Source organism: Thamnophis sirtalis, unplaced genomic scaffold, assembly GCF_051295495.1.
Source record: "Thamnophis sirtalis isolate CommonGarterSnake01/CBP01778 unplaced genomic scaffold, rThaSir2_p1.2 scaffold_5, whole genome shotgun sequence".
NCBI lineage: Eukaryota > Metazoa > Chordata > Lepidosauria > Squamata > Natricidae > Thamnophis > Thamnophis sirtalis.
The window spans coordinates 121,448,751-121,469,375 of NW_028261385.1; the positions used below are offsets into that span (position 1 = coordinate 121,448,751).

At 37.1% G+C, this 20,625-nt stretch overlaps 2 protein-coding genes across 10 annotated transcripts in view; one reads left to right on the forward strand and one right to left on the reverse strand.

Annotated features, from left to right (window-relative positions):
* The window catches only part of WDPCP (WD repeat containing planar cell polarity effector), a 151,258-nt gene extending 146,866 nt beyond the window's left edge, over nt 1-4,392 (reverse strand). For all 9 annotated transcript variants that reach the window (XR_015696800.1, XR_015696799.1, XM_087716805.1 and 6 more), the window contains exon 1: nt 4,258-4,392. The gene's annotated coding sequence lies outside the window, so the exon portion shown is untranslated. The remainder of the gene's footprint in view (nt 1-4,257) is intronic.
* A 3,043-nt stretch (nt 4,393-7,435) lies between these two features.
* On the forward strand, nt 7,436-15,547 carry MDH1 (malate dehydrogenase 1). Its single transcript, XM_014057027.2, has 9 exons — nt 7,436-7,574; nt 9,564-9,662; nt 10,301-10,397; nt 12,158-12,333; nt 12,608-12,730; nt 12,869-13,045; nt 13,787-13,900; nt 14,188-14,280; nt 14,894-15,547. Exons 1-9 carry the CDS (start codon nt 7,572-7,574, stop codon nt 15,017-15,019), a joined length of 1,008 nt encoding a protein of 335 aa, XP_013912502.1. The 5' UTR covers nt 7,436-7,571; the 3' UTR covers nt 15,020-15,547.
* Nucleotides 15,548-20,625: the final 5,078 nt, after the last annotated feature.

Genomic DNA, 20,625 nt, shown 5'->3' on the forward strand with positions numbered 1-20,625 from the left:
GGGAAGGAAGCTTTGACAGAAATATTATTTTTGCTCCACTAGAAAAGGCCAAAGAGAGAGGGAAAGGCACTGATGGTGGAGGAAGATCAAAAGTGAACTTTAATCACATTTACTTTTCATCTTTCTCACCTGCTTAATTATTTTTATTAGTTTATCAGAATATAAAAGACAAAAAAATGAAAATAAGGGGAAATTAAGAGTCGAAAAAGGGGAAAGGAGAAAGTGTGTGGTAGAAGGGGAAACGGGGGGAAGGGAGGCATTGACTTCTGACTCTTTTTTAGCACAGTAGAAGATAATAACATTACAACCTCAACTTTTTACTTTTACACAATAATATATACTACCCAATTCTATAACAACAAACTATCTAATCAGGAAAACCAAAATCACAAATTCATTTTTTTCACCGCAAGCACAAAATTTAAAAGTGATTTCCACATGGAAACTAAAATAGATATGTTCTTTTCTTTGAATAAAGCAATCAGTTTAACCATCCCTACTTTTCATCTTGCTGTGATAAATAACATATAATTCTGTTCACACCTATTAATCTTTATAGACTATCATCATTTATATTAAAAAGGGGGGGAAACCTTTTTTTTACATCCATTTTAAAACTCTAAACTTTTCTTTAAAAATATTTAGCAAGAGGGAAAGACAGAAGGAATGCCCCCTTTTTCCTGTGCCTCAGTTGCTATGGGGAATGAAAGGACCAGGGTTTAGGTTTATTCGATTTATATGCCCCTCCCCCCACCACGCTGAAAAGAACCCCTGAACAAGTTTGTGCAGTGCACAGCTCCATTTCGGTGCCTTTTACTGCTCAGTTTGGTGCCATTTCCATCAAAGATTTGGAAAAGTTTCTTCTTCTTTCCTTATGCTATAATTTTGACTCTGAGAAGGGTTTGCTGTTCTTTCTGAACTTTAAAATGATACATTTCAGTGACTCTTTCTCTGTGCTTGCCTTCAAGAAGCACTCCAAGTCAATCCAGAATGATGTAGATGTTAATACAAAGAACTGAGCAAATTAAAATGGTGAAATCAGTCCCAGGGAAATATTTTTCAAAAAAACCTTGAGAGTGATGAGGAGCTCCTCACGCGCCACCATTTTTCCCACACGAGCCGACCTCCAACCTCTGTGCCCCTCCCCTCCGGGAAATCCAGGAAGGAACAGTCGCTACTTCTCTAGCCAAAGTATTTCCTGGAGCTCTATCGTACTGGGTCATCTTTTCTTATAAAAGGAAGTAAAAGGGGCGGGGGGGTTCCGTTTTCTTGCTTTCATGTTTTAATATCTTCAATGAAAGTACTGAGGCATAGAGAGGGGTTAGACAGAGTGTCTTTTGTCTTGCCCCGGTTAGGATTTCTTAAGCAAATCTACTGCGCTTTCAACATGAAGCCAAAATTAGGACTTTTTTAAAACTCCGCGGGATGCGGGACAAATTGTTAGAAATCGGGACTGTCCCGCCGAAAACAGGATGTCTGGTCACCTTAGTCTATTAGCATTATTTAACATAATAAAGCTCCTCAAAACTTATGATTTTTAGAATCTGTTTTGATAAAAACATAATTTGGTTTTCAAGATACTTGTTAATCTGCATTAAGAACTATTACCTCTACTTACTTTCAAGAAAAACCCACCTTGCTTTAAATATTATTTTCATTACAAATACTGAAAATGTAGATTATTTTTTTTAGCCACCATCATATTACATGGTTGTGCAGCTGAACATTCCTAAATAGACACTTTAATTAGTTATATTTTATTGTTTCCAACTTCAAGATTAACTTTTGTTGAAAACTAGTTTAGGCCTGCTTTTCTTTCCTCCCTGCCTCCCCACCCAAAATAAACCTTTCACAAAAATAATCTTGTTTTAACCACAAGAGAGCACTCCAACACAAGAAATGGTGGGAGATATGTTGCTGTTTCCCAGTTTTCTTTTCCTTAACCAAAGGAGGGCACTTGAACATAAAAAAATGTTTTTAACCAGAGTCTAACAGGTGGGTTTTTTTCCCCATTTTAACCATGATTGTATGTGAATGACAAAGGGACATTTTTTGCTTTTTAATCCTTAATTAATATATATTCATTCAATTTAGGGTTAAAACTTGCTTTGTATATAGTGTTTTTGTGTAATATATCAAACAACGATTTTATTTTTACTCAATAGTGTTCCGTTTAATTTAATCAGTACAGATACATTAAACATAAGATTACATATTATTTTTCAAAAATGAGTAAAAATCAACAGAACAAGGACCTTTCTAAGATGGGAGAATGATACTTCTTCTCCAGAATCTCAAAAATCTTATTTATATCAGAGATCTATGTATTGGATAATCTTCTTATGATTTCATTAGTTCAGCAATCATATCAGGAAATGCAAGCAAATTTCAGTTTTTGTCATTATCAACATTTATGACAGGCTGGTAATTAAAGTAGGATTTCAGAATAAGTGGATCAAATAATAGATGATTTAGACATTTTAACAGAGATAACTAAAGAATTTGGAGCCAAAACTCAAATTAGTGGAAGCAAAGTTGCATTAAAGCAACAATACAAATATAATACAAATGAACTGTTCCATTCTATATATACATCTGCTTAAATGGAGGCAAAACTTTAGTGTACACCCGGGATGATGCAAAAAGATGCCTTAATCTTTTTATGTAAAGAAAAAAAAAATAAGAGACCAGAACTTGAATAATCAATTGGACTTTCTGGGAATGAAGGGAGGAAGGGATGATGGAAGATTGCTGATGCTTACTGCCAGTTTGCCACAAAGAAGTTCGATGGGAAACTGATAGGAAATCAGAAGTCACTCCCACTCTCACTGATTTTTTTTGTCAGTCCATTGTCATTATATTTCTCTATTTAAGTAAGGTAATATCTATGAAACAATGACCCAGCAAGTATTGGATTGTTCAGTATTTGTAATATTAAACAGTGGAACTCCCAGTTTGAACAATGGGAGAGTTCATGAACTGTTATTATTACAAACTGAAGAGTCCCCAGGAATTAAAGAGCTTCTTTCAGACAAATTTAACTTCTAAAACTTCTCTAATCACTGAATGCACTCCCCCTCCCATGCATGGTTTGTGAAAGACCAAGTGGATCAGTCAGAAAGATAATGAAATAATATGGGGACAAAATATAACTTTTTGGCATGGATTAAAGAATTATGTACATTAAAACACAAATGCTGCATTCCAACATAAGAACCTTAACACACTGTGAAATATGATAGTGGCAATATAATGGTTTACTAAGTCTCTGAACCAGGACAGCTTATCATCATTAATGGAATTTATTCTAAATTATACTTCTAAATTATATTCTAAATTGGAGTAGTCAAATCAAGCCTTATCAAATCAAGTCCATGAGTTTTGTGATACTATATAAATCACAAAGGGGAAAAGTCTCACCAAGCTCAATAGAGTTTAAAGTATGGACAAAATGCTTAGATAAATTGGTGTCAGAGAATTTGTCCCACATTATCTGTTCTCAGTTGTACCCTTAAAATTCAGAAAACATATAACAAAAACATTACAATTTTAGGATTTAAGGAAAATAATGTGTTTCCATTTCTCTTTCTTAGAGGCTTTTTGCTACTAGTCCCTACCTACAAACATGCATGGACAGCATATTTTCCCCTATTGCATCCAAAACATTGCCGGCATCTTATTTCATTGCAACAAATCAATGCTCAATTGCTTTCAATTGCACTACTATGTTGAAGTAGCATTTTATCAGTTATTTTGACACTACTGAAGGGAAATCTCACAGATATTAAATATTTTAGCTTTGATTAGTATAGTGTAGTGTAGAGTATTGTATTCATATCAAGTAAATATTATATTAATAGACTTCAATTACAATTAAGTTTTCCCAAGGAGCTTTCATAAAGCTTAAGACAGATAAACATCTCACACAGCTACCCCACACGAAGGCTTCCTTTGCAACCCTCTGGGCATGTTTCCCTGATTTTTGTAGAATTAATTCGGAATATAGACGTGCAGCAGAACGGCCGAAGAGAAAACCCGCTTCTGCAAGAGGCTTCAGGAGACGGATGGAGAAGTCTCAGAATAGTTACCAACCGAGCAACACTACTGCTCAGAAACACGGAATCATAAATCAATAAATACGGCTGAGAGCAAGCTCAGATTACATACCCAAGTGGAAAACTGGTCTCTCTCTCCTCTTCTTGCTTTTGGACTTTCCTCCATTATCAGTCTCCCACCCTCACCCCACACACAGCTCACCTTTCGAGAAGAGAAGCAGCAGCATGAAGATGGTACTTCGCCAAAGGCAGCTGGAAACCACGGCCGCCAGAACGCGGCTCCTCTTCCTCGCCAGCGCGCGCTTTCCTCCCGTTACTTGGCAACCAGCGAAGCGCGAGCTCACCCTGAGTCCGGAAGGAGTCGGCGCGTGATTAGGCGCGCGTGCGCAGCAATCACGAATCCCTCGAATCCTCTGGTGGAGAGATGGAAACCGTAGAGCTATATACCTAAGATCAGAATACGTCTGTGTACAACTTCTAGGATTTCTGTCCCTCTCGTCTTTAGTAATGTTTCATCATTACACCCTGTACTAAGCACATTGGACTACAACCATACTCCACAGTTCTTGGTCCACAACTATAGTTTCCTCATCCTTTCATTTAAGATTAATGTTTTTCAGATCTTCCTAAATGTTTGGTATCAGGTTTTCTTTTGCCTTCTTTTTGTATTTGTATTTATTAGTTTGTCAAGCATGTACAAGATAGCAGGTATAAGTATATGATGAAAGAAATGTCATTCTGGTTTCGGCTCCAAGTGGGGAAAAAGACACTGGAGACATGGAGGCTGCTTGGAAAGATGGTTTATTGTTGGACAGGACCTCATGGCTTGAGCCCTAAACAGAAAAGGAGGCGATCACATGCTTCAATGTTGGTGGAGAAGAAGAGAAGGGCTGAGGGAGGAGCTTGCTAGGCTTTTTATAACCTGTTCAGTCCCACCTCTCTGTTTCCTGTTTCTGTGTAAGAAATGTATTCTGATTGGTTGTCAGACTCCCATAGGGCCATGCAGGGGCAACTCTCTAGGCTGCGTTTTGAATCCAGGTTTGGTTGGGTTCTCAGATGCCATGTGGTCAGTTGAGTAAAGAGCCAATATTATCATGCTTTCCTGTAGCTGAGTGGAGAAGTCTTTATTATGTAAAGTGGACTAGCTTGGCCTTCTTAATGGCCCATTAACTACAGGCAGCTATTTTGTCTTTTAAAACATGTTTCTTTCTTTTCACATCCAGAGAAATATTCTGCCTTTTCAATATTTCCTAGGATATTTCATTTTTCTGGGAGAGGGCTGGGTGATAACTTCCTACATATAAACATGGATATGAACTAAAGAAATGAATACAAATAGATGGGGGACAGTAGGACAGGGACGTTGGGCACGCTGATGCACTTATGCACGTCCCTTTTATGTATCTCCTTTTATGGGGTAAGGTCTACAGTAGACAGTTTAAGATTGACGTGTGGGTTAGAGGATGTCTCAATGGCCATTTCTTCAGAAATCTGGTGGTATCCAATTGATTGCAGTTACTCATGCGGAGTAACTTCTGATCTAGGTTGCTGTTGTTTATGGCCTACATGATACATATTGAACACATTTGTTGGAAGACAGCAGTTGCTTTGCCTATTCGGCATTTTACATCTCCTTCTGTTTCCCAGTCTATATCCATGATACTACCAATAGTTAAATTGTTCCACAAATGCTAAGACCTGTAGTCCTAATATTATCACAGTGCTTTCTTGAACATTGCCAACTTGCACCGGCTTGGTCTTGTCTTCACTATTTTAAGCCCACTTTACTTGTTCTGTTTAGTGTTTATTTATTTAATAAAATTTATAAGCCCACCCAACTCTCAGTGACTCCTGGTGGCTTACAAAGGAAAAAAAAACTCAATACAAAGCAATAGAGAGAGTACAATAACCTCCCACTCTCCTGGCAACAACAATCAAAGGAGCCACTTGATGGGCTTCATATCATTCTGGGGTCACCACACCCATTGGCAGAAGCAGTATTCAGGGCCTTGCAAAAGAGTGTCAAAGTGTCACCAAACTTATCTATGCAAGGACAATGTTCCACAGGGAGGGACCCACCACAGAAAAGGCCTTTCTTCTTGGTTCTCAAATGGACTTCCTTAGGAGAAGGGATCCATAGCATTCCTTGCCTTTCTGGTTTGGTGAGTCAAAATGATCTGATTGGGAAAAGATGGCCCTTCAAACAACCATTGCTGAGTGGGAGCAGAAAATTTACTTCCCCTCGGTTTCAAAGTGGTGGAATTGCCATGATTCCTTTTTTTAAAGATCTTTTTTTTGCTCATCTGTGCCAAGATGAAAAATGATTTATTATTTTCAGTTCTGCAATAGAGGCCGTCTCTACCTGATCATCCTTTGATGCCTTAATTGTATCATGAGAGAATCTGTGCTGGAGTTGGGAGCCAAGATAGTCAGTTTAGTGTAATGATGTAGATGCTGGCCTAAGAACCAGGAGACTGTGAGTTCTAGTCCCACTTTAGGCCTGAAAATTGGCTGAGTGATATCGATTAATCATTCTTTTTTACTTCATCCTACTTCACAGGACTATTGTGGGGAAAATAGGAGAAAGAAGTTATTATGTATGCTCATGACCTTGAATTATTTATAAAGGGGGATAAAAATCAAATAAATAAAAAATAGTTTCATTTGTTCATGCACAGAAGAACCAAGATTAAAACAAACTTTCATTTACGTAATTTTCTTCAGTTATTTCAATGTTATTTTTCATTTTTTATTTTAGAAACTCACTTAGCTTGAATATTAATCCTCAAGGATTTATACGGTTACGTGAATTCTAGTAGTTAATGCTTAACACTGTTCTTTCTGAATTGGAATGGGTTTGTGTCCTCTGGCAATACGACTTTTGTTAAATTGGTTTTTTATTGTTTTTAAACCTTATGAGCTACCCAGAATCTGTCAGGAAATTGTTATAAATTCGTAAATAAGTAAATAACTACCATATAATAGTATAGTAATTTAATTACTTTTATTATTACTTGTAAAAGAATTGGTTCAATAGCCTTTCCATTTTCTAGTTTTTAAATAGTATATTATATACAATTACATTAATATAATTATTTTAAATTATAACTTTTTTTTGCAAAATTCTAACAAGTAATTAACAGAATATCTTAATACCTTCTGCGTATGCGATAGTTTGAACCCTATTCCCGTATTGAAACGCGCGTGATTTCTACGTCGAACATTAGCTCAAATCTTATCCTTCTCTCGCTTTTATTACTGGATGTAAGACTGACGGACGCTTCTGTTGGCTTCTGGGAAATGTAGTTCTTTTGAGCGGGTGAAGCGTCCCATTATCCTTGTTTTAGAGTGTTGGAACTACATGTCCCAAGTGACAAGAGGATGGAAAATTGGGGGCGGTAGCTTCGCCTCCTTTCATTACCTTCCGAACGAGAGACACTGTCTCTTTGCGGGAGCTGAGACTGCGCTTAGAGGTGACCTCGAGGAAGGAGGCCTATCGCGTTTTCTGTTCCCATCATGGTTAGTACTATTTTCATTATCCCTTTCTCGGATAGAGGACAGATAATTTGGCGAGATATAAAGCGTAGAGTTATTTTAATTTTCAAATCGCAATAAAAGACAAGGCATGACAGTCAATGGCGTGTAACTCTGTAACCGGAGGGAGCTGGGAATGCGGCGCCTTTCCCTAGGAAAAAGCAAGGTGGCCAAAGGAGTACAATGAGTTCCTTTGCAACGGTAATTCAGTGGAACGAACCCGTTTAAATGTGGGGAAGCTAGAATTGCTTCCATTTATTAAGGACTCGGGTGAAAGTGAAATATCCGGATCAACGCTCGTATTATAAAATGGGCGGGAGGGGAAAGTTACTGCATTAATTAATCCTATTAGAAGAAAAGAACCGTGATTAATTTTCGGAGACGCGGAGGTGGCTTGAACTGGAAGCGCAAGCAGTGAAACATGGGAGTAAGGAAAACCTAATTAAATGGCACCTGTGCATTTTAGTTGCGGAACAGAGGGAATGATAAGTGCGCTATTTTAACGCAATGGAGTCTGAATTAGCCAGGATTCCATGTTTCAAGGACTAACTTACATCACATTGAACGCATTTTCTGGGTTGAGTTTTTCGAACAATTGCAGGGTCTGTTCTTTTAAAGCTGGGCAGTAAGAAAGGATATGCTATTTATAACTCCTGCATTCTGGAGAAAAAACCTTTTAAAAGAAATGTATCCTCTTGCTGATAGCAGTTAATTTAGAAAATTTGTACAGTATGTTGCCTGGTCTCTTAATGTTTCTGGACAGTTCACAAGGTATTAACATCTTTCTGAAATAGCAAAAGTAATAGATATATAGAATACCAAATGGCTAACAAATTAGGAAAAGGAGGAGATACTTTAGTAATTCATCTATTAAGAGACGCATTGTTTCCAGATGGAAATCACTTTCACAAGTATTCAGATGTGGTACTTTAGACAACAGCTGCAGAAGATGCTGCCAAATTGCCCAATCACAGGAACACCCCCCCCTTTTTGATAGTGTTCCGCTATGCAACTGCTGCAATATTTGACCTAATGGCATTGCTGTAATGACTTGCCTTGTGACTTTCAAGGTGATCTTCAAGTGGGCACATGCTTAATTTCCAAATTCTTGTCTCAGAAAGGTTAGAAAGTAACAAGTTTCTAGAGCCAGGAAAGAGATATATAAATTGCACTGTACAACTTTGAAGATATGCCATTTGCTCCTTGATTAGCGACATTTAAATTTCCCTGCTTGAAGGAGAAGAGCAGTCAATCCTCACACCTTTGCTTATAGGCTGTGGCGTGGAACTCTTTATAATGATAGGAATGCTTTCTGAAATGTCTTGGCTTGAATGTCCAGCTTTCTTACCCAAAATAGATATGTACATGTACATATATTATTCAGGACATGCTCTTTGTTCCTGGCTGCTTGAACTGCAAATTCACAATCTTACCAGCTTCCATCTATGAGCTGCCATGCTAATGAAACAGCTTGTTAATAAGTCCCGTCATTGTCAGCGCTGCATGATTACCTTATACTGTTGCAATGATCATTGGTTCATAAGGTCAGTTCTTGCGCAGATGTGCCAAGAGCTATAACTTTATCCAACTAGCATTTGTAATGCTTCTTGCACCAGTGCATTTTGGCGATAAGATTTGAATATTGTACTATTGCTAATACAAAGTGTTGAGAAGGTAGGAAATAGCTTATCTTGTGTCATCCAGGGCAGATTATAATTTATTTACTAACCCTTCTCTATGAGTAGCTGAAGATAGCTAAAAGAATTCCTGGCAGACTGACTAGCTCTCTTTTAAATGTTACCTGCACTTAACTTGCTGGTTACAATAGCAATTTTTTTTCATAATCCTCTTTCAAAGTTTTATGTTCTTTAAAAATGTCAGTGCTACTAAAAGTTCTGTACATTGCAAATAACAAGACAAAATGTTTTTCCCAGAGCTGTATATTGGATTCTACAAATATCCTTTCTTTTCCAGTCGGAACCAATCAAAGTCCTAGTGACCGGTGCTGCCGGACAGATTGCGTATTCTCTACTCTACAGCATTGCAAAGGGCGATGTTTTTGGCACTGAACAGGTAACGGCTTTTTAAAAAGTACAGTATACCCCTACACAGCAGTAATGATGGGGCACATTGTGGACCTCTTAAGTCAAAGAGATGTGGCTGGTGGGATCTAGGAGGAGAGGCTTGTCTTTTGTGGCCAAGCCCCCTTTTAACATCTTGCCCCTGAAGATGTAGTCTGCCCCCCACCACCCTTTCAGTCTCCGGAAGGACATTAACACTAGGCTCTACTGGTTGGCTTGAGGGCCTGAGGGGAAGGGTGTGCTGTGTGTTGGGGGTGGCTGGTTGGAATGGAAGCCACCATTGTGGTTTTTCCAGTTTTGTACATAATCTTGTACAAAATATTTTTATTTAATTGTAAGCCACCCAGAGTCTCTCTATAGAGTGAGATGGGCAGCATATAAATTTGTTAAATAAATAAATGAAAATAGAATGATCTTAAAAGTGATTGGATTAGAATTTCTCAAGGACTTTCTCAGCAAGAACAAGATGTCTTGAAGCTACCCTCTGTGAAAGAAGGAATAACACTACTGCCCTGTATTTTGAATATCTAGCTCAATTGAAAGGATAATAGGAATCCAGTCTATTTATATCTATCCAATTTTGCAAAATATTTGTTCTAAATGACAAACCCAACTATTTTTATTTTACAGCCTCTTATTCTTGTGCTATTGGATATCACTCCCATGATGACTGTTTTGGATGGCGTTCTTATGGAATTGCAAGACTGTGCTCTTCCTCTTTTAAGAGGTGACAGAAAATCAGAATTAGTCTTACCCAAATGTTTAGGTTGGATGAGCTAGATTATCTGAACACAAGATACACTGCCAGTTTCACAACCTTGTTTATGGAAATAAGTATCTTGCTGTCATTTTGTGAACTGAAGTAATATCAGCTTGTAAAAGAAATGAATTACCAGGTTTAACAAACAATACTTGAAGTGCTCTGGGGCATTTCATTTGTAATATACATAGTCCTTGATTTAGGATTATTTGTTCAGTGACCATGCAAAATTCCAACAAAAGGAATTATAAGCACTGCCAAAAAGTTACAGCCATTGCAGTACCCCTGGAGTCACATAATCAAAATTTGGCAGTCCACCCACATTTACAACTGCAGGAGGTACTGGAACTACCCCAACCTATCTCTCCTTTCCCCCTCATCACAGCTGCCTGCTTGGCCCACCAGTGTGCAAAACTGCCAGGGAGGCCTTGGCCTACTCACCACTTGGCCAGGATACCTTGGCCGGCTCTCTTCCACCAAGCTCAGGAAACTTCAACCTGCTCCTTCCCCATCCTAGGAGACTTGGGAGGCATTAGCCCACTCTTTGCCCTACCAGTGTGTGCAAATCACTTCATTTAACTTTGAGATTTTTCTCCAACTACTTAACCATATGCAATGTTCTTGCTGAGGCTGCCTCCCTAAGTGGGTTCCATGCTTTGGAAGTCATTTCCAAATTATCGATTTGGAGGAGACATCTAAAAGACCACAAAAATTGAGCCATTTTTACAGTCCTTCAGAATCCTCCTTTTCCAAATTCATCAATTTGGAGAAAAAGACTTTTCAAGTACTGAGAATGAAGCCTGGTGGGAGAATGGCATGAAGTTGACTTGGTAAGAAAGCTATGCCTAACAGGCTGAGCAAACTGTCAGCACTTGGAGAAAAACACCAAAGGTAAGTGGGATGCTTTGCTTGTGCTGGTTGGAGAGGAATGGACAGAAGCCTCCCAGGCCTGACAAGAAAAGGAATGGCCCAAAGCTTCCTGGGCCAGGTGGGGAGTAGGTAGAGGCCTCCTGGTCAATGGCAGCTTTATGCTGCATTGCAGGACCACCACCATCCGAACTAACACCACAGCCTATGATGGGGCTCTCCCCTATACACTCTTTATTTGGGACTCTGACTGTTTAACAACCAGTTAATCAGTGCCAACAACAACCAACTAACAACAGCAAGCACTACCAGGAGAGCCAGGATTATGGCTGTTGAGTGAAGTGGTCACATAACATCTTGCTTAATTATTGCTTCACTTAATGACCAAGATTCTGCTCTCAGTTGTCCTAAGTCAAGGACTAACTAATAAACATTTAAAAGTGAAATTATTAAAAATATTTTACTTTATGAATGTTACATACAATTAAAAATCAACTCTCTTTATGCTGATTTTACTTTCACAAATAATTTCAGTGGTGAATGACCTATTTATTGTTGGTTTTCCAAGATCTGATTGCATCTAAGCTTTATTTTGATGACCATAAGAAAACAAGCATCAAGAATGAGACCCATGAAGTTACATTTCATTAGATATAAATTCTGCTTTTTCAGATTGAAGCATTAATCTTTATTTTGATAAGCTGGCATCTGAAAACCATTACAGACGTTCTGTTTTACAATGAAATTTCAACTAGAACTGTGTTTGGCTATCTGGAAATAGCTCATTGATTTCTCTTCACAATAGAGCCATGAACTCATCTTTTAGATGGGACTGTTGATCTCTTTCTCTCTGCTTGTAGACGTAATTGCAACTGACAAAGAAGATGTTGCATTCAAAGACCTTGATGTAGCCATTCTGGTTGGTTCAATGCCAAGAAAAGAAGGCATGGAACGGAAAGATCTTCTCAAGGCAAATGTGAAAATTTTTAAGTCCCAAGGAACAGCATTGGACAAATATGCAAAGAAGACAGTTAAGGTGAATATAAGTGACATAGTTTGCTGCCCTCAATCAGATGCAACTGGTTTATTAAATCAGCATTGATACAGCATATCAATGTATTTATCCTCATGATGTGGAAGATTTACAAATAACGTTAAACCAATAATGGGACATGGTAACATTAAAAAACAATATTGAATAAAACAACATTTTCTCCAGGGAGCAATATTATAGAGTTTGATATATTTTACTCTTCTTATTGTTCATTAGCCTTCCTGTAATTAAGTCTGACTTTTCTTTTCTCTATCAGGTTATTGTAGTAGGTAATCCAGCCAACACTAATTGCCTAATTGCTTCAAAATCAGCTCCAACCATACCAAAAGATAATTTTAGTTGTTTAACTCGTCTGGATCACAACAGAGCTAAATCTCAGGTAGGCATGAATTTTTAAATTCGACATGGCAGTTAGTATATAAATGAAAAGCTTTTTCTAAAAGCAGAGCATTTAACTGAAACATACTTGAAATTGTCAAAATGACATGGGCAGTTTCTTCTCCCTAACTTCAACTAGATTGCTCTGAAAGTTGGTGTGACTGCTAAGGATGTCAAGAATTGCATCATTTGGGGAAATCACTCTTCTACTCAATATCCAGATGTTAACCATGCCAAAGTGAAAATACAAGGAAAATATACTGGAGTTTATGAAGCTGTGAAAGATGATAACTGGCTGAAAGGTGACTTCATTACAGTAAGTAATGGTTTTAGACTTTTGTACTTCTGTTTTCACTTTGAAAACATACAGCCTGGTCGTATCTTGGAGACTGATATGTCACTGCTTATTATTTCAAAGAGCAGCAATGAAAATCATGGGTCTCTGTGTCATAGACAAAAACACAATCCATTTGTATGTAGTTAGATAAAAATGTTGGTATGTTTTCTAATACCCTTAATTTTATCTTACTATGAAATCCCTCTTTTATATGATAGGCAACTTATTTGCCTATATGGATGGTACTTCAAATTATTTATAAAATTTAATCCTATGTGTGTCTCTTCATTAAAACGTTGTGTTGCCTGAATTGCCTCCAAGCTGTTATCTCCCCACAAATACCAAATAAAAGGTTCATGGTGTTAAAATTCATTCTCCCTCCCTCTGTCTCTCCCTCCCTCCCTCTCTGTCTCTCCTCTCTCACTCCTCTCTCTGTCTCTCTCTGTGTCTCTCTCTCCCTCCCTCTCTCCCCCCCCTCTCTCTGTCTGTCTCTCTCTCCCTTCCTCTCTCTCCTCTGTCTGTCTCTGTCTCAACAATAATGTATGTAATATGTTCAAATTTAGTATAGTTTCCTTGCCATGTAATTCTAGAGTTTGAGACGTTGGAATAATACCCTTAACTATCTGAAGTAAACCTCTGGGTCTAGGATTCTCTATAAATCATTGAGGACTGATGACAGTACATGCAAATAATCCTGTGTTATACTTTTTAATACTTCAGACTGTTCAGCAACGGGGGGCAGCTGTTATTAAGGCCCGGAAACTGTCCAGTGCAATGTCTGCAGCCAAAGCTATCTGTGATCATGTGAGAGACATCTGGTTCGGCACTCCAGAGGTAAGCATTGCCCATGAGCATTTAGGCTTAGACAAGAATTCTTCAAAACATAACAGTTAGCTCAAGTTTTAGCTCATGTTTTCTTGAATTTTTTTTGTGGGGGTGGGATGTAATTTAATAATAAGTATAAAGAGAATAAAGATACTAATTTGGCTTTTTGGTATACTACTAAGAATGTAATGAAATGCTAAAGGACAAATTTTGTATTTTTACACAAAGCATTATAGCATGAATTATTGCAGTGGTAGAAACGTAGCACATTAATCATTTTTGATTTACTTTAAAAGGGTGAATTTGTTTCAATGGGCGTTATTTCTGATGGGAACTCCTATGGTGTCCCTGATGATTTGATCTATTCATTTCCTGTTACATTATCAAAGGTGGGTAAGAAGTATATATTTAATTTTATACCTGAATAAAAGTCCATATTTACTTTTTATATTGTCAGTTTCTAGCATACTTCTTTCTCAGTAAGCAGAACTCATAGATTGATTTCTCCAATATTTTGGCAAAATATCAATGCCTATAAATTTGTATTGAGTAAAGAAGATTCCTAAATGTTGGTCCACAGCAGCAAGTTAGTGTGAACGTTTGCATTTAAAGATACCATAGACTTGCAGTATTTGAATAGTTATTTCTAAAATTATTGATTTGATAGATGTTTGACAAGTATAAATAAAAATGTATCTTGAAATAACAGATACAGTTAGTACAGTATTTCATCTTTTTCTTATAAACACATGCATTTGCTCTAAAAAAAATCCTTCAATTCTGATTTGGTGAGGAGTGTGTTGTTAGATAATCTAAAAATCTTTCTTTCCAAAAACAGTTTAGTGTATTAAATCTATGGTAATCCAGTGTCTATAAATAGGCTTATTATATGTAAAAATCCAGGCAATCAGCAAAATAATACCAAAATACTTTGCTCCCATATAGTGGTATAGAGTTTTGCAGAGAATGTTAAAGATTTTAATCTTACCAATATTTTTACAGGATAAAACATGGAAGTTTGTTGAAGGCCTTCCTATTAACGACTTCTCCCGTGAGAACATGGATTTGACTGCTATGGAGCTAGTGGATGAAAAGGAAACTGCGGTGGAGTTTCTATCTAGTGCATGACTAAACGATCATCAGAATGTGAGAGATGACTTAAATACGGAGGAGTCTAAAAGTCGTCTCTAAATACAACATCAGATCCTACTCCTAAATCAGCTTTTCTTCATGGCAATTTCTTCATTACATGATTTATATTTTTTTTGGTCCCTCTTGCTTAGTAATGATATAGTTGCATATACAGTTTGCACATTTGACCAAATCCTCCTGGTACCTTATTTGTTTCCTGTGTTGCATCTTGCATATGCCTATATTTTGCAGTTGTGATAGCAAATAGAATTTGTTTATTGTAACAGCAGTCTTTCACCATAGGGTAATAGCAAAACCATGTGACTTTTCTGATATGGGTTTTAGCTTTAGGTTAATAAAAGTACTCACTAATAGTCTTTATGGAAGGAAGAAAATGTATTTCTACTCCAAAAAACAAAGTAGAAATTGTTTCTTGAATATCATGACTGTGCTGTGTATTGATCACCAAATCTCTCACAACAAATTTTGCTAGAATTACATTAAATGTTGAGTATGCACTCCTCATGTATTGTGCCAGTATCCTGTTTAGTTTGCTGTGATCAAAATACAAAAACCAGAGTCTTCAGAAAATTATTACGTTATAAAATAAAATAGAATTTGGAAGTGATTTAACAGCATTGCTATACATTGAAGGAAAAAGCTTGGTAACATTTTGCAGCATAATCCCAAAGGGTTTTATTAAGTTGCTTTGGACTGACCCTCTAATGGTGGGTTATCCTTGCACTGGTGACACTTAGACTTTGTTCACAAAGAACGGGGAAGTGTGCCAAGTTTCTGGCTTTTCTCTTGTTCTGATTTGCTCTACATCTTAATCCACACTTCTCCTCCCTCTCTTGCTTTGCCTCATTTGCTGCCTTAAACTTTGGGTTTTAACCATTAATTTTCGTCGGCTGCCTCCTTGGATATGCTTAAAAATAGCTTAAGTGAAGCAGGTAGTAAACCATTCCAGACAATGAACAGTTTGTTCTTCCTTCTCCATTGGCTGGACAGAATATTAAGACATGGATATAACCAGCCACAATCTACCATCTTCCATACTGTATCTCATATTTAGAGGTTTAGATGAACCATACTACAACACATGGTTCTTGCAATAGGGATTGTTGTGTAGAATTACACACACCACACACAGAATGATGTAAAAGCTGAGTTCAGATAATAGTTATCAACCTAACTAGCTGTAATTTATTAAAGTATGAGTAAGCAAACAGCTTACCATAATACACCAGTAACATTTATTTTGTGATCTTTTTTTTTAATTTGGGTTCAGCTTTTTCTTCTTCTGTTGGACTTTATTCAATAAGTTAAATAAGTGGTTATCTAATTCCTTCATTAGATTGATATTGAAATACTTCTTGTGTCACCCCCAACGAAAGAAGACTGAGGCTTGAGTTTCCTCAAAAGTTCCATTTTATTAGAGATGTCATATTGGCACATTTGGGAAAATCCGAATCTGAAAGCTTCCAGGTTTTCCCCACCCAAAAGAAAGTTCAAGTCCCTGCCCAGCACTCATATGTCCATCAAATGATCCAATCAGGTACCATCCAAACCAGGATTTGTCTCCCAGTCACTTCATCACAGCTGCAGGGCCAGCTGAACTTGACTTTCTGAAAAAGAATGATGTTATGGCTATCACCCACACACTGTATCCCGTTTTACCACAGTGGGAAATGTGGCAGGTCTTAAGTCCAAAAGGTAAAAAATGGCTTCCAGGTCTGACATCCTGTTTATTCACCAAGAGCATTTTTAAGTATAGCTTTCCGTGTGACATTTAAATATTAGAAAACACATTGTTTTTCATTGTAGTCTTTTCCACGTACAATTCATTTCGTCTTCCATTCTATTATATTTTTTATCTTCTACCCAGTTTTAATATTTTCATGGAGTGCCTTTTGCCATCCTTCAAAATGAACAACTCTTGCAAATCATTGAGGAAAAACAATTCTGGCATCTTTACAATGTAACTGAAGCTTTAGTAATCAACTGATGAGGCAGGTTAACTTTGCATTTCTAAAACAGCTATACAGTAACTTCAAAGTTTAGTACTTGAAAAAGTTCTTTGGAGGGCAATCTGAGCATGTTGGCATTAAACAATTTAATGTTTGATTAAGTGAAACGTAAGCAACATGATTAATGAGTAATCATAATTCTTAATGCTTTAAATAGAAAATTCTTAATTAAACCTGCAGATGGAGCTAAATGAAAGGGAAAAACCAGTAAGAACTAAAAAGTGGAAGATGACTGCAACTCCATATGTTAGCTTTATAAATTTTAGAGTCAAGTATCAAAAGAAAAGCTAAGCAATTAAAATGCTCATAATTTATTTCAATTATAGATTTTTTAAAAAAAAATACATATTTAGGAGGCCTAATTTTCCACAATTTCATAAAGACTTCTTTTTATTTTATTTCCTGCCTTTGTTTGTTTTAGAGGGGTGCAATGGCTCAGTGGTTAAAGATGCTGAGATTGTCATTTGGAAAGCAGACAATCTGGGTTCAAGACCGGAGCACCATGCAACGGAGTGAGCTCCTGTTATTTGCCACAGCTCCTGCCCACCTAGCAGTTCAAAAGCAGGCAAATGCAAGTAGATAAATAAATACCACTTTGATGGGAAAGTATCAGCTTTCCATGAGCCTTGGCGTATTGTCCTGCTGGCCCCATAACTACAGAAGTGTCTTCAAACAAAGATGACTCCCTCGGCTAAGAAACGGAGATGATTGCGCCCCCTAGAGTTGGACACGATTGAACAGGGCAAACCTTTTACCTTTTATTAGTATTTTTATAAATAACTCAAGACAATGAATATACCTGATACTCATTCATTCTTGTCTTTTCCCCACAACAACAATCTTCTAAGGTTGAAAAAGAATGATTGGCCCCAAGATATCCAGTTAGCTTCCTTGCCTAAGTTGGGAGTAGAACTCTCAGTCTCCCATACAGGCAATACATAAGCATGCAAACTTATATCAGGATGATGAACCTATGAACTTTCAACTGTTAAAGAGTTACAACCCATCAGATGTTGCTCTAATTCCCTTCACTGTTGACCATACTGATGCAGATTTTGAGCAACATCTGATGGACATGTTCTTTCCATTAATTTCTTCTCTCGTGGTCTTATTCAACATGCTTCTGAAAAGAGAAATAACTACAAGGAGTTAGATGTATACGCATACATACTATCCTTTCATTTGAGGTGGTGGATATTTTAGCTGCCAAGCCAGTGTGAGAGCTTTTTTTCTACTTTTACTCCTTTGGGGAATGATAAGCCTTATATATGTTTTCAATCAGTTTTCAGGTTAATGATGAGCACTTTTCAAATAAGAGAAACAACTAAATATGATTTCTGAAATATTGAATGTAGGATTTTACATTTATGTAGATTCCAGTCCCATTAATTTACAATTTCTGTTTTTAAGCATGTATGTATACTTGATGGCACAACTGATGAAGAGCAAAAGTATATTTTATTTTTTAGGAAGATTGACATTCAACCATTATTGTAGGATTGTGTAATATCTTGAAAGTGCTTTTGGAATTACAAGATATATTGGAGACAATTCAATTTACCAAAATTGGGAAACGCCCCACAGATTTCAATTGAGCAGTATAATTTTCTTGTAGAAGAATGTGGATAACCTAGAAGGAATGATGTAAATAAAAGGAAAATGAAAGACAATGCAGTCCTGAGAATGGAAAAGCTGTGGAAAAAGTAATCCCACCTTGTCTCAAAGGTGCTTTTCCAAAAGGCAAGGGGCTTTCTTGGTTTTATTTTTTGTAAGTGCTTCGCTTCTCATCCAAGAAGCTTCTTCAATTCTTTGAGGATAAATGAAACATTTTCAAGGAAAAAAAACCCAAAAAATTCCAGTTGCCTTTTGGGAAAGCATGTTTTCAAAGATCCATAACCTGAATGATTGAGAATTTCCATAGACATTAATCCCACCTTGATTCTCTTTGGCATAAAATAGAACTGAAGGAAACTGACAGACTTTCAATATTCTGTTATCAATAAAGTAACGTTCCTCTAATACTTCCTCTGTCTAAATACCATTTAAAAGATACAGCCTAAAGTCAAGGAGGGAATCAAACAGCCCAGACCATATCTCTCCTGGGCACCAACTTCCAGTTAAATAGGGAAAAAATGATATCATAAACAGGAATTACCAAAGAATGATGCCTGCTCACCAAGAGAGGCATGGAAAAGTACTGATGATATTACTTAGCCTGGTAATGAAACATCTGTTTTTTTCAGAGAAAAACAGTGAGCGATAATATTAACTAATAGGAAGCAGGAAAATAGCCAAAGTCTTGCCAAAGTCTTGAGGTCAAAGTTTCCTTTTTGGAAAGGAGGGAGAACTATAAATGTGTTCAGCATATACTGTTTTTAAAATAAAACGTAATGTTTAATAAGTATTCAAGCAATAGATTCCTGTACATCTTAAATCTTTTCTGAATCCCAATCCGCTTTCTCTTCCATAAGGAATTTCCTTCCTAGAATACTAGGCTGAGTTGATGAAACTTTGGAGAGTAACCACAACAGTTTAGGGTGTGAAAATCTATGCTTGTTGTAAGTTTTAGACAAACTGGGATCTGATATTATAACCAGTATGGGGTAGGGACATATTCAATGCTAAGCCTTTCCCATGGAAAAACAGTAATGGAAAAAGCTTCAGTTGTTGACATTCTTTTGTTGGGCATTTTATTATCTGGGCTTATCTTTGGGTTATTTTTTCCTCTGAGGATCAATAATTTCCAATCTCTGAACTTCCATTTACCATAGCAAAGAGACCACAATGGATAGTAAGAGAGGTAAGAGAGGTGAAAGGAAAGTGAAGCAGGCTGGGGGTTTGATTAGCACAATAATGTAGAAATTGAACTGGCAGGTTCAGAACAGCGTCAGCCTCTTTCTCTCCCCCAATTCCCATCAGCTATATCATGAAGTAAAGTAAAATCTTTATTACGGTCAAAGACCAGCAGTACACATTAGTTTTTACACTATGTTAAAAAATATTAACATTAAAATATAATTAAAAAGTATTGACATTAAAAGTGGATAATAACATAATGGTCCAAAGATTGTTAAAGGTATGTCCAGATAATTGGTACCAGATGACAACTATACTTCTGTAGCCAATTTTTTTCTTATGGACATTGCAGCAGCACAGAACTTTGCCACTGCATACGTGGTAACCGGGTTAGGGTCCTGGAGGAGAAAGCCTAGATAAAAATGGTCTGCCCTCCCTGGCAAGCTCTCTAATAAGGGGAGAATATATGCAGACCTACAAGCTCTGTATAGCTCGCAGTGTAATAGAACATGTGAATTATCTTCCACTTCTCCTTTACCACATATACAAACGCGTTCTGCTATAGGTGTTCTCTTATACCTGCCCTGGAGGAGTGCTGAAGGAAGAATGTTAAATCTGGCTCTGAAGAAAGCTATTCTTTATTTTGGGGAGATCAGGTCATTTAGATATCTTGCCGATTCCCACACACCCTGTTTAATTCTGTCCCTACTGTGGAAAGGCAACCTATTTAGTTCTTCTTGGAACTCCATATTCCTCATTCTATTAATTACTACCTGC

Bases quoted from the DNA above. Each gene is read 5' to 3' on its own strand.
- MDH1 (XM_014057027.2), top strand. The intron at 9,663-10,300 runs GTAACGGCTTTT...TTTATTTTACAG, and splicing joins ATGTTTTTGGCACTGAACAG to CCTCTTATTCTTGTGCTATT. The intron at 13,901-14,187 runs GTAAGCATTGCC...TTACTTTAAAAG, and splicing joins TCTGGTTCGGCACTCCAGAG to GGTGAATTTGTTTCAATGGG.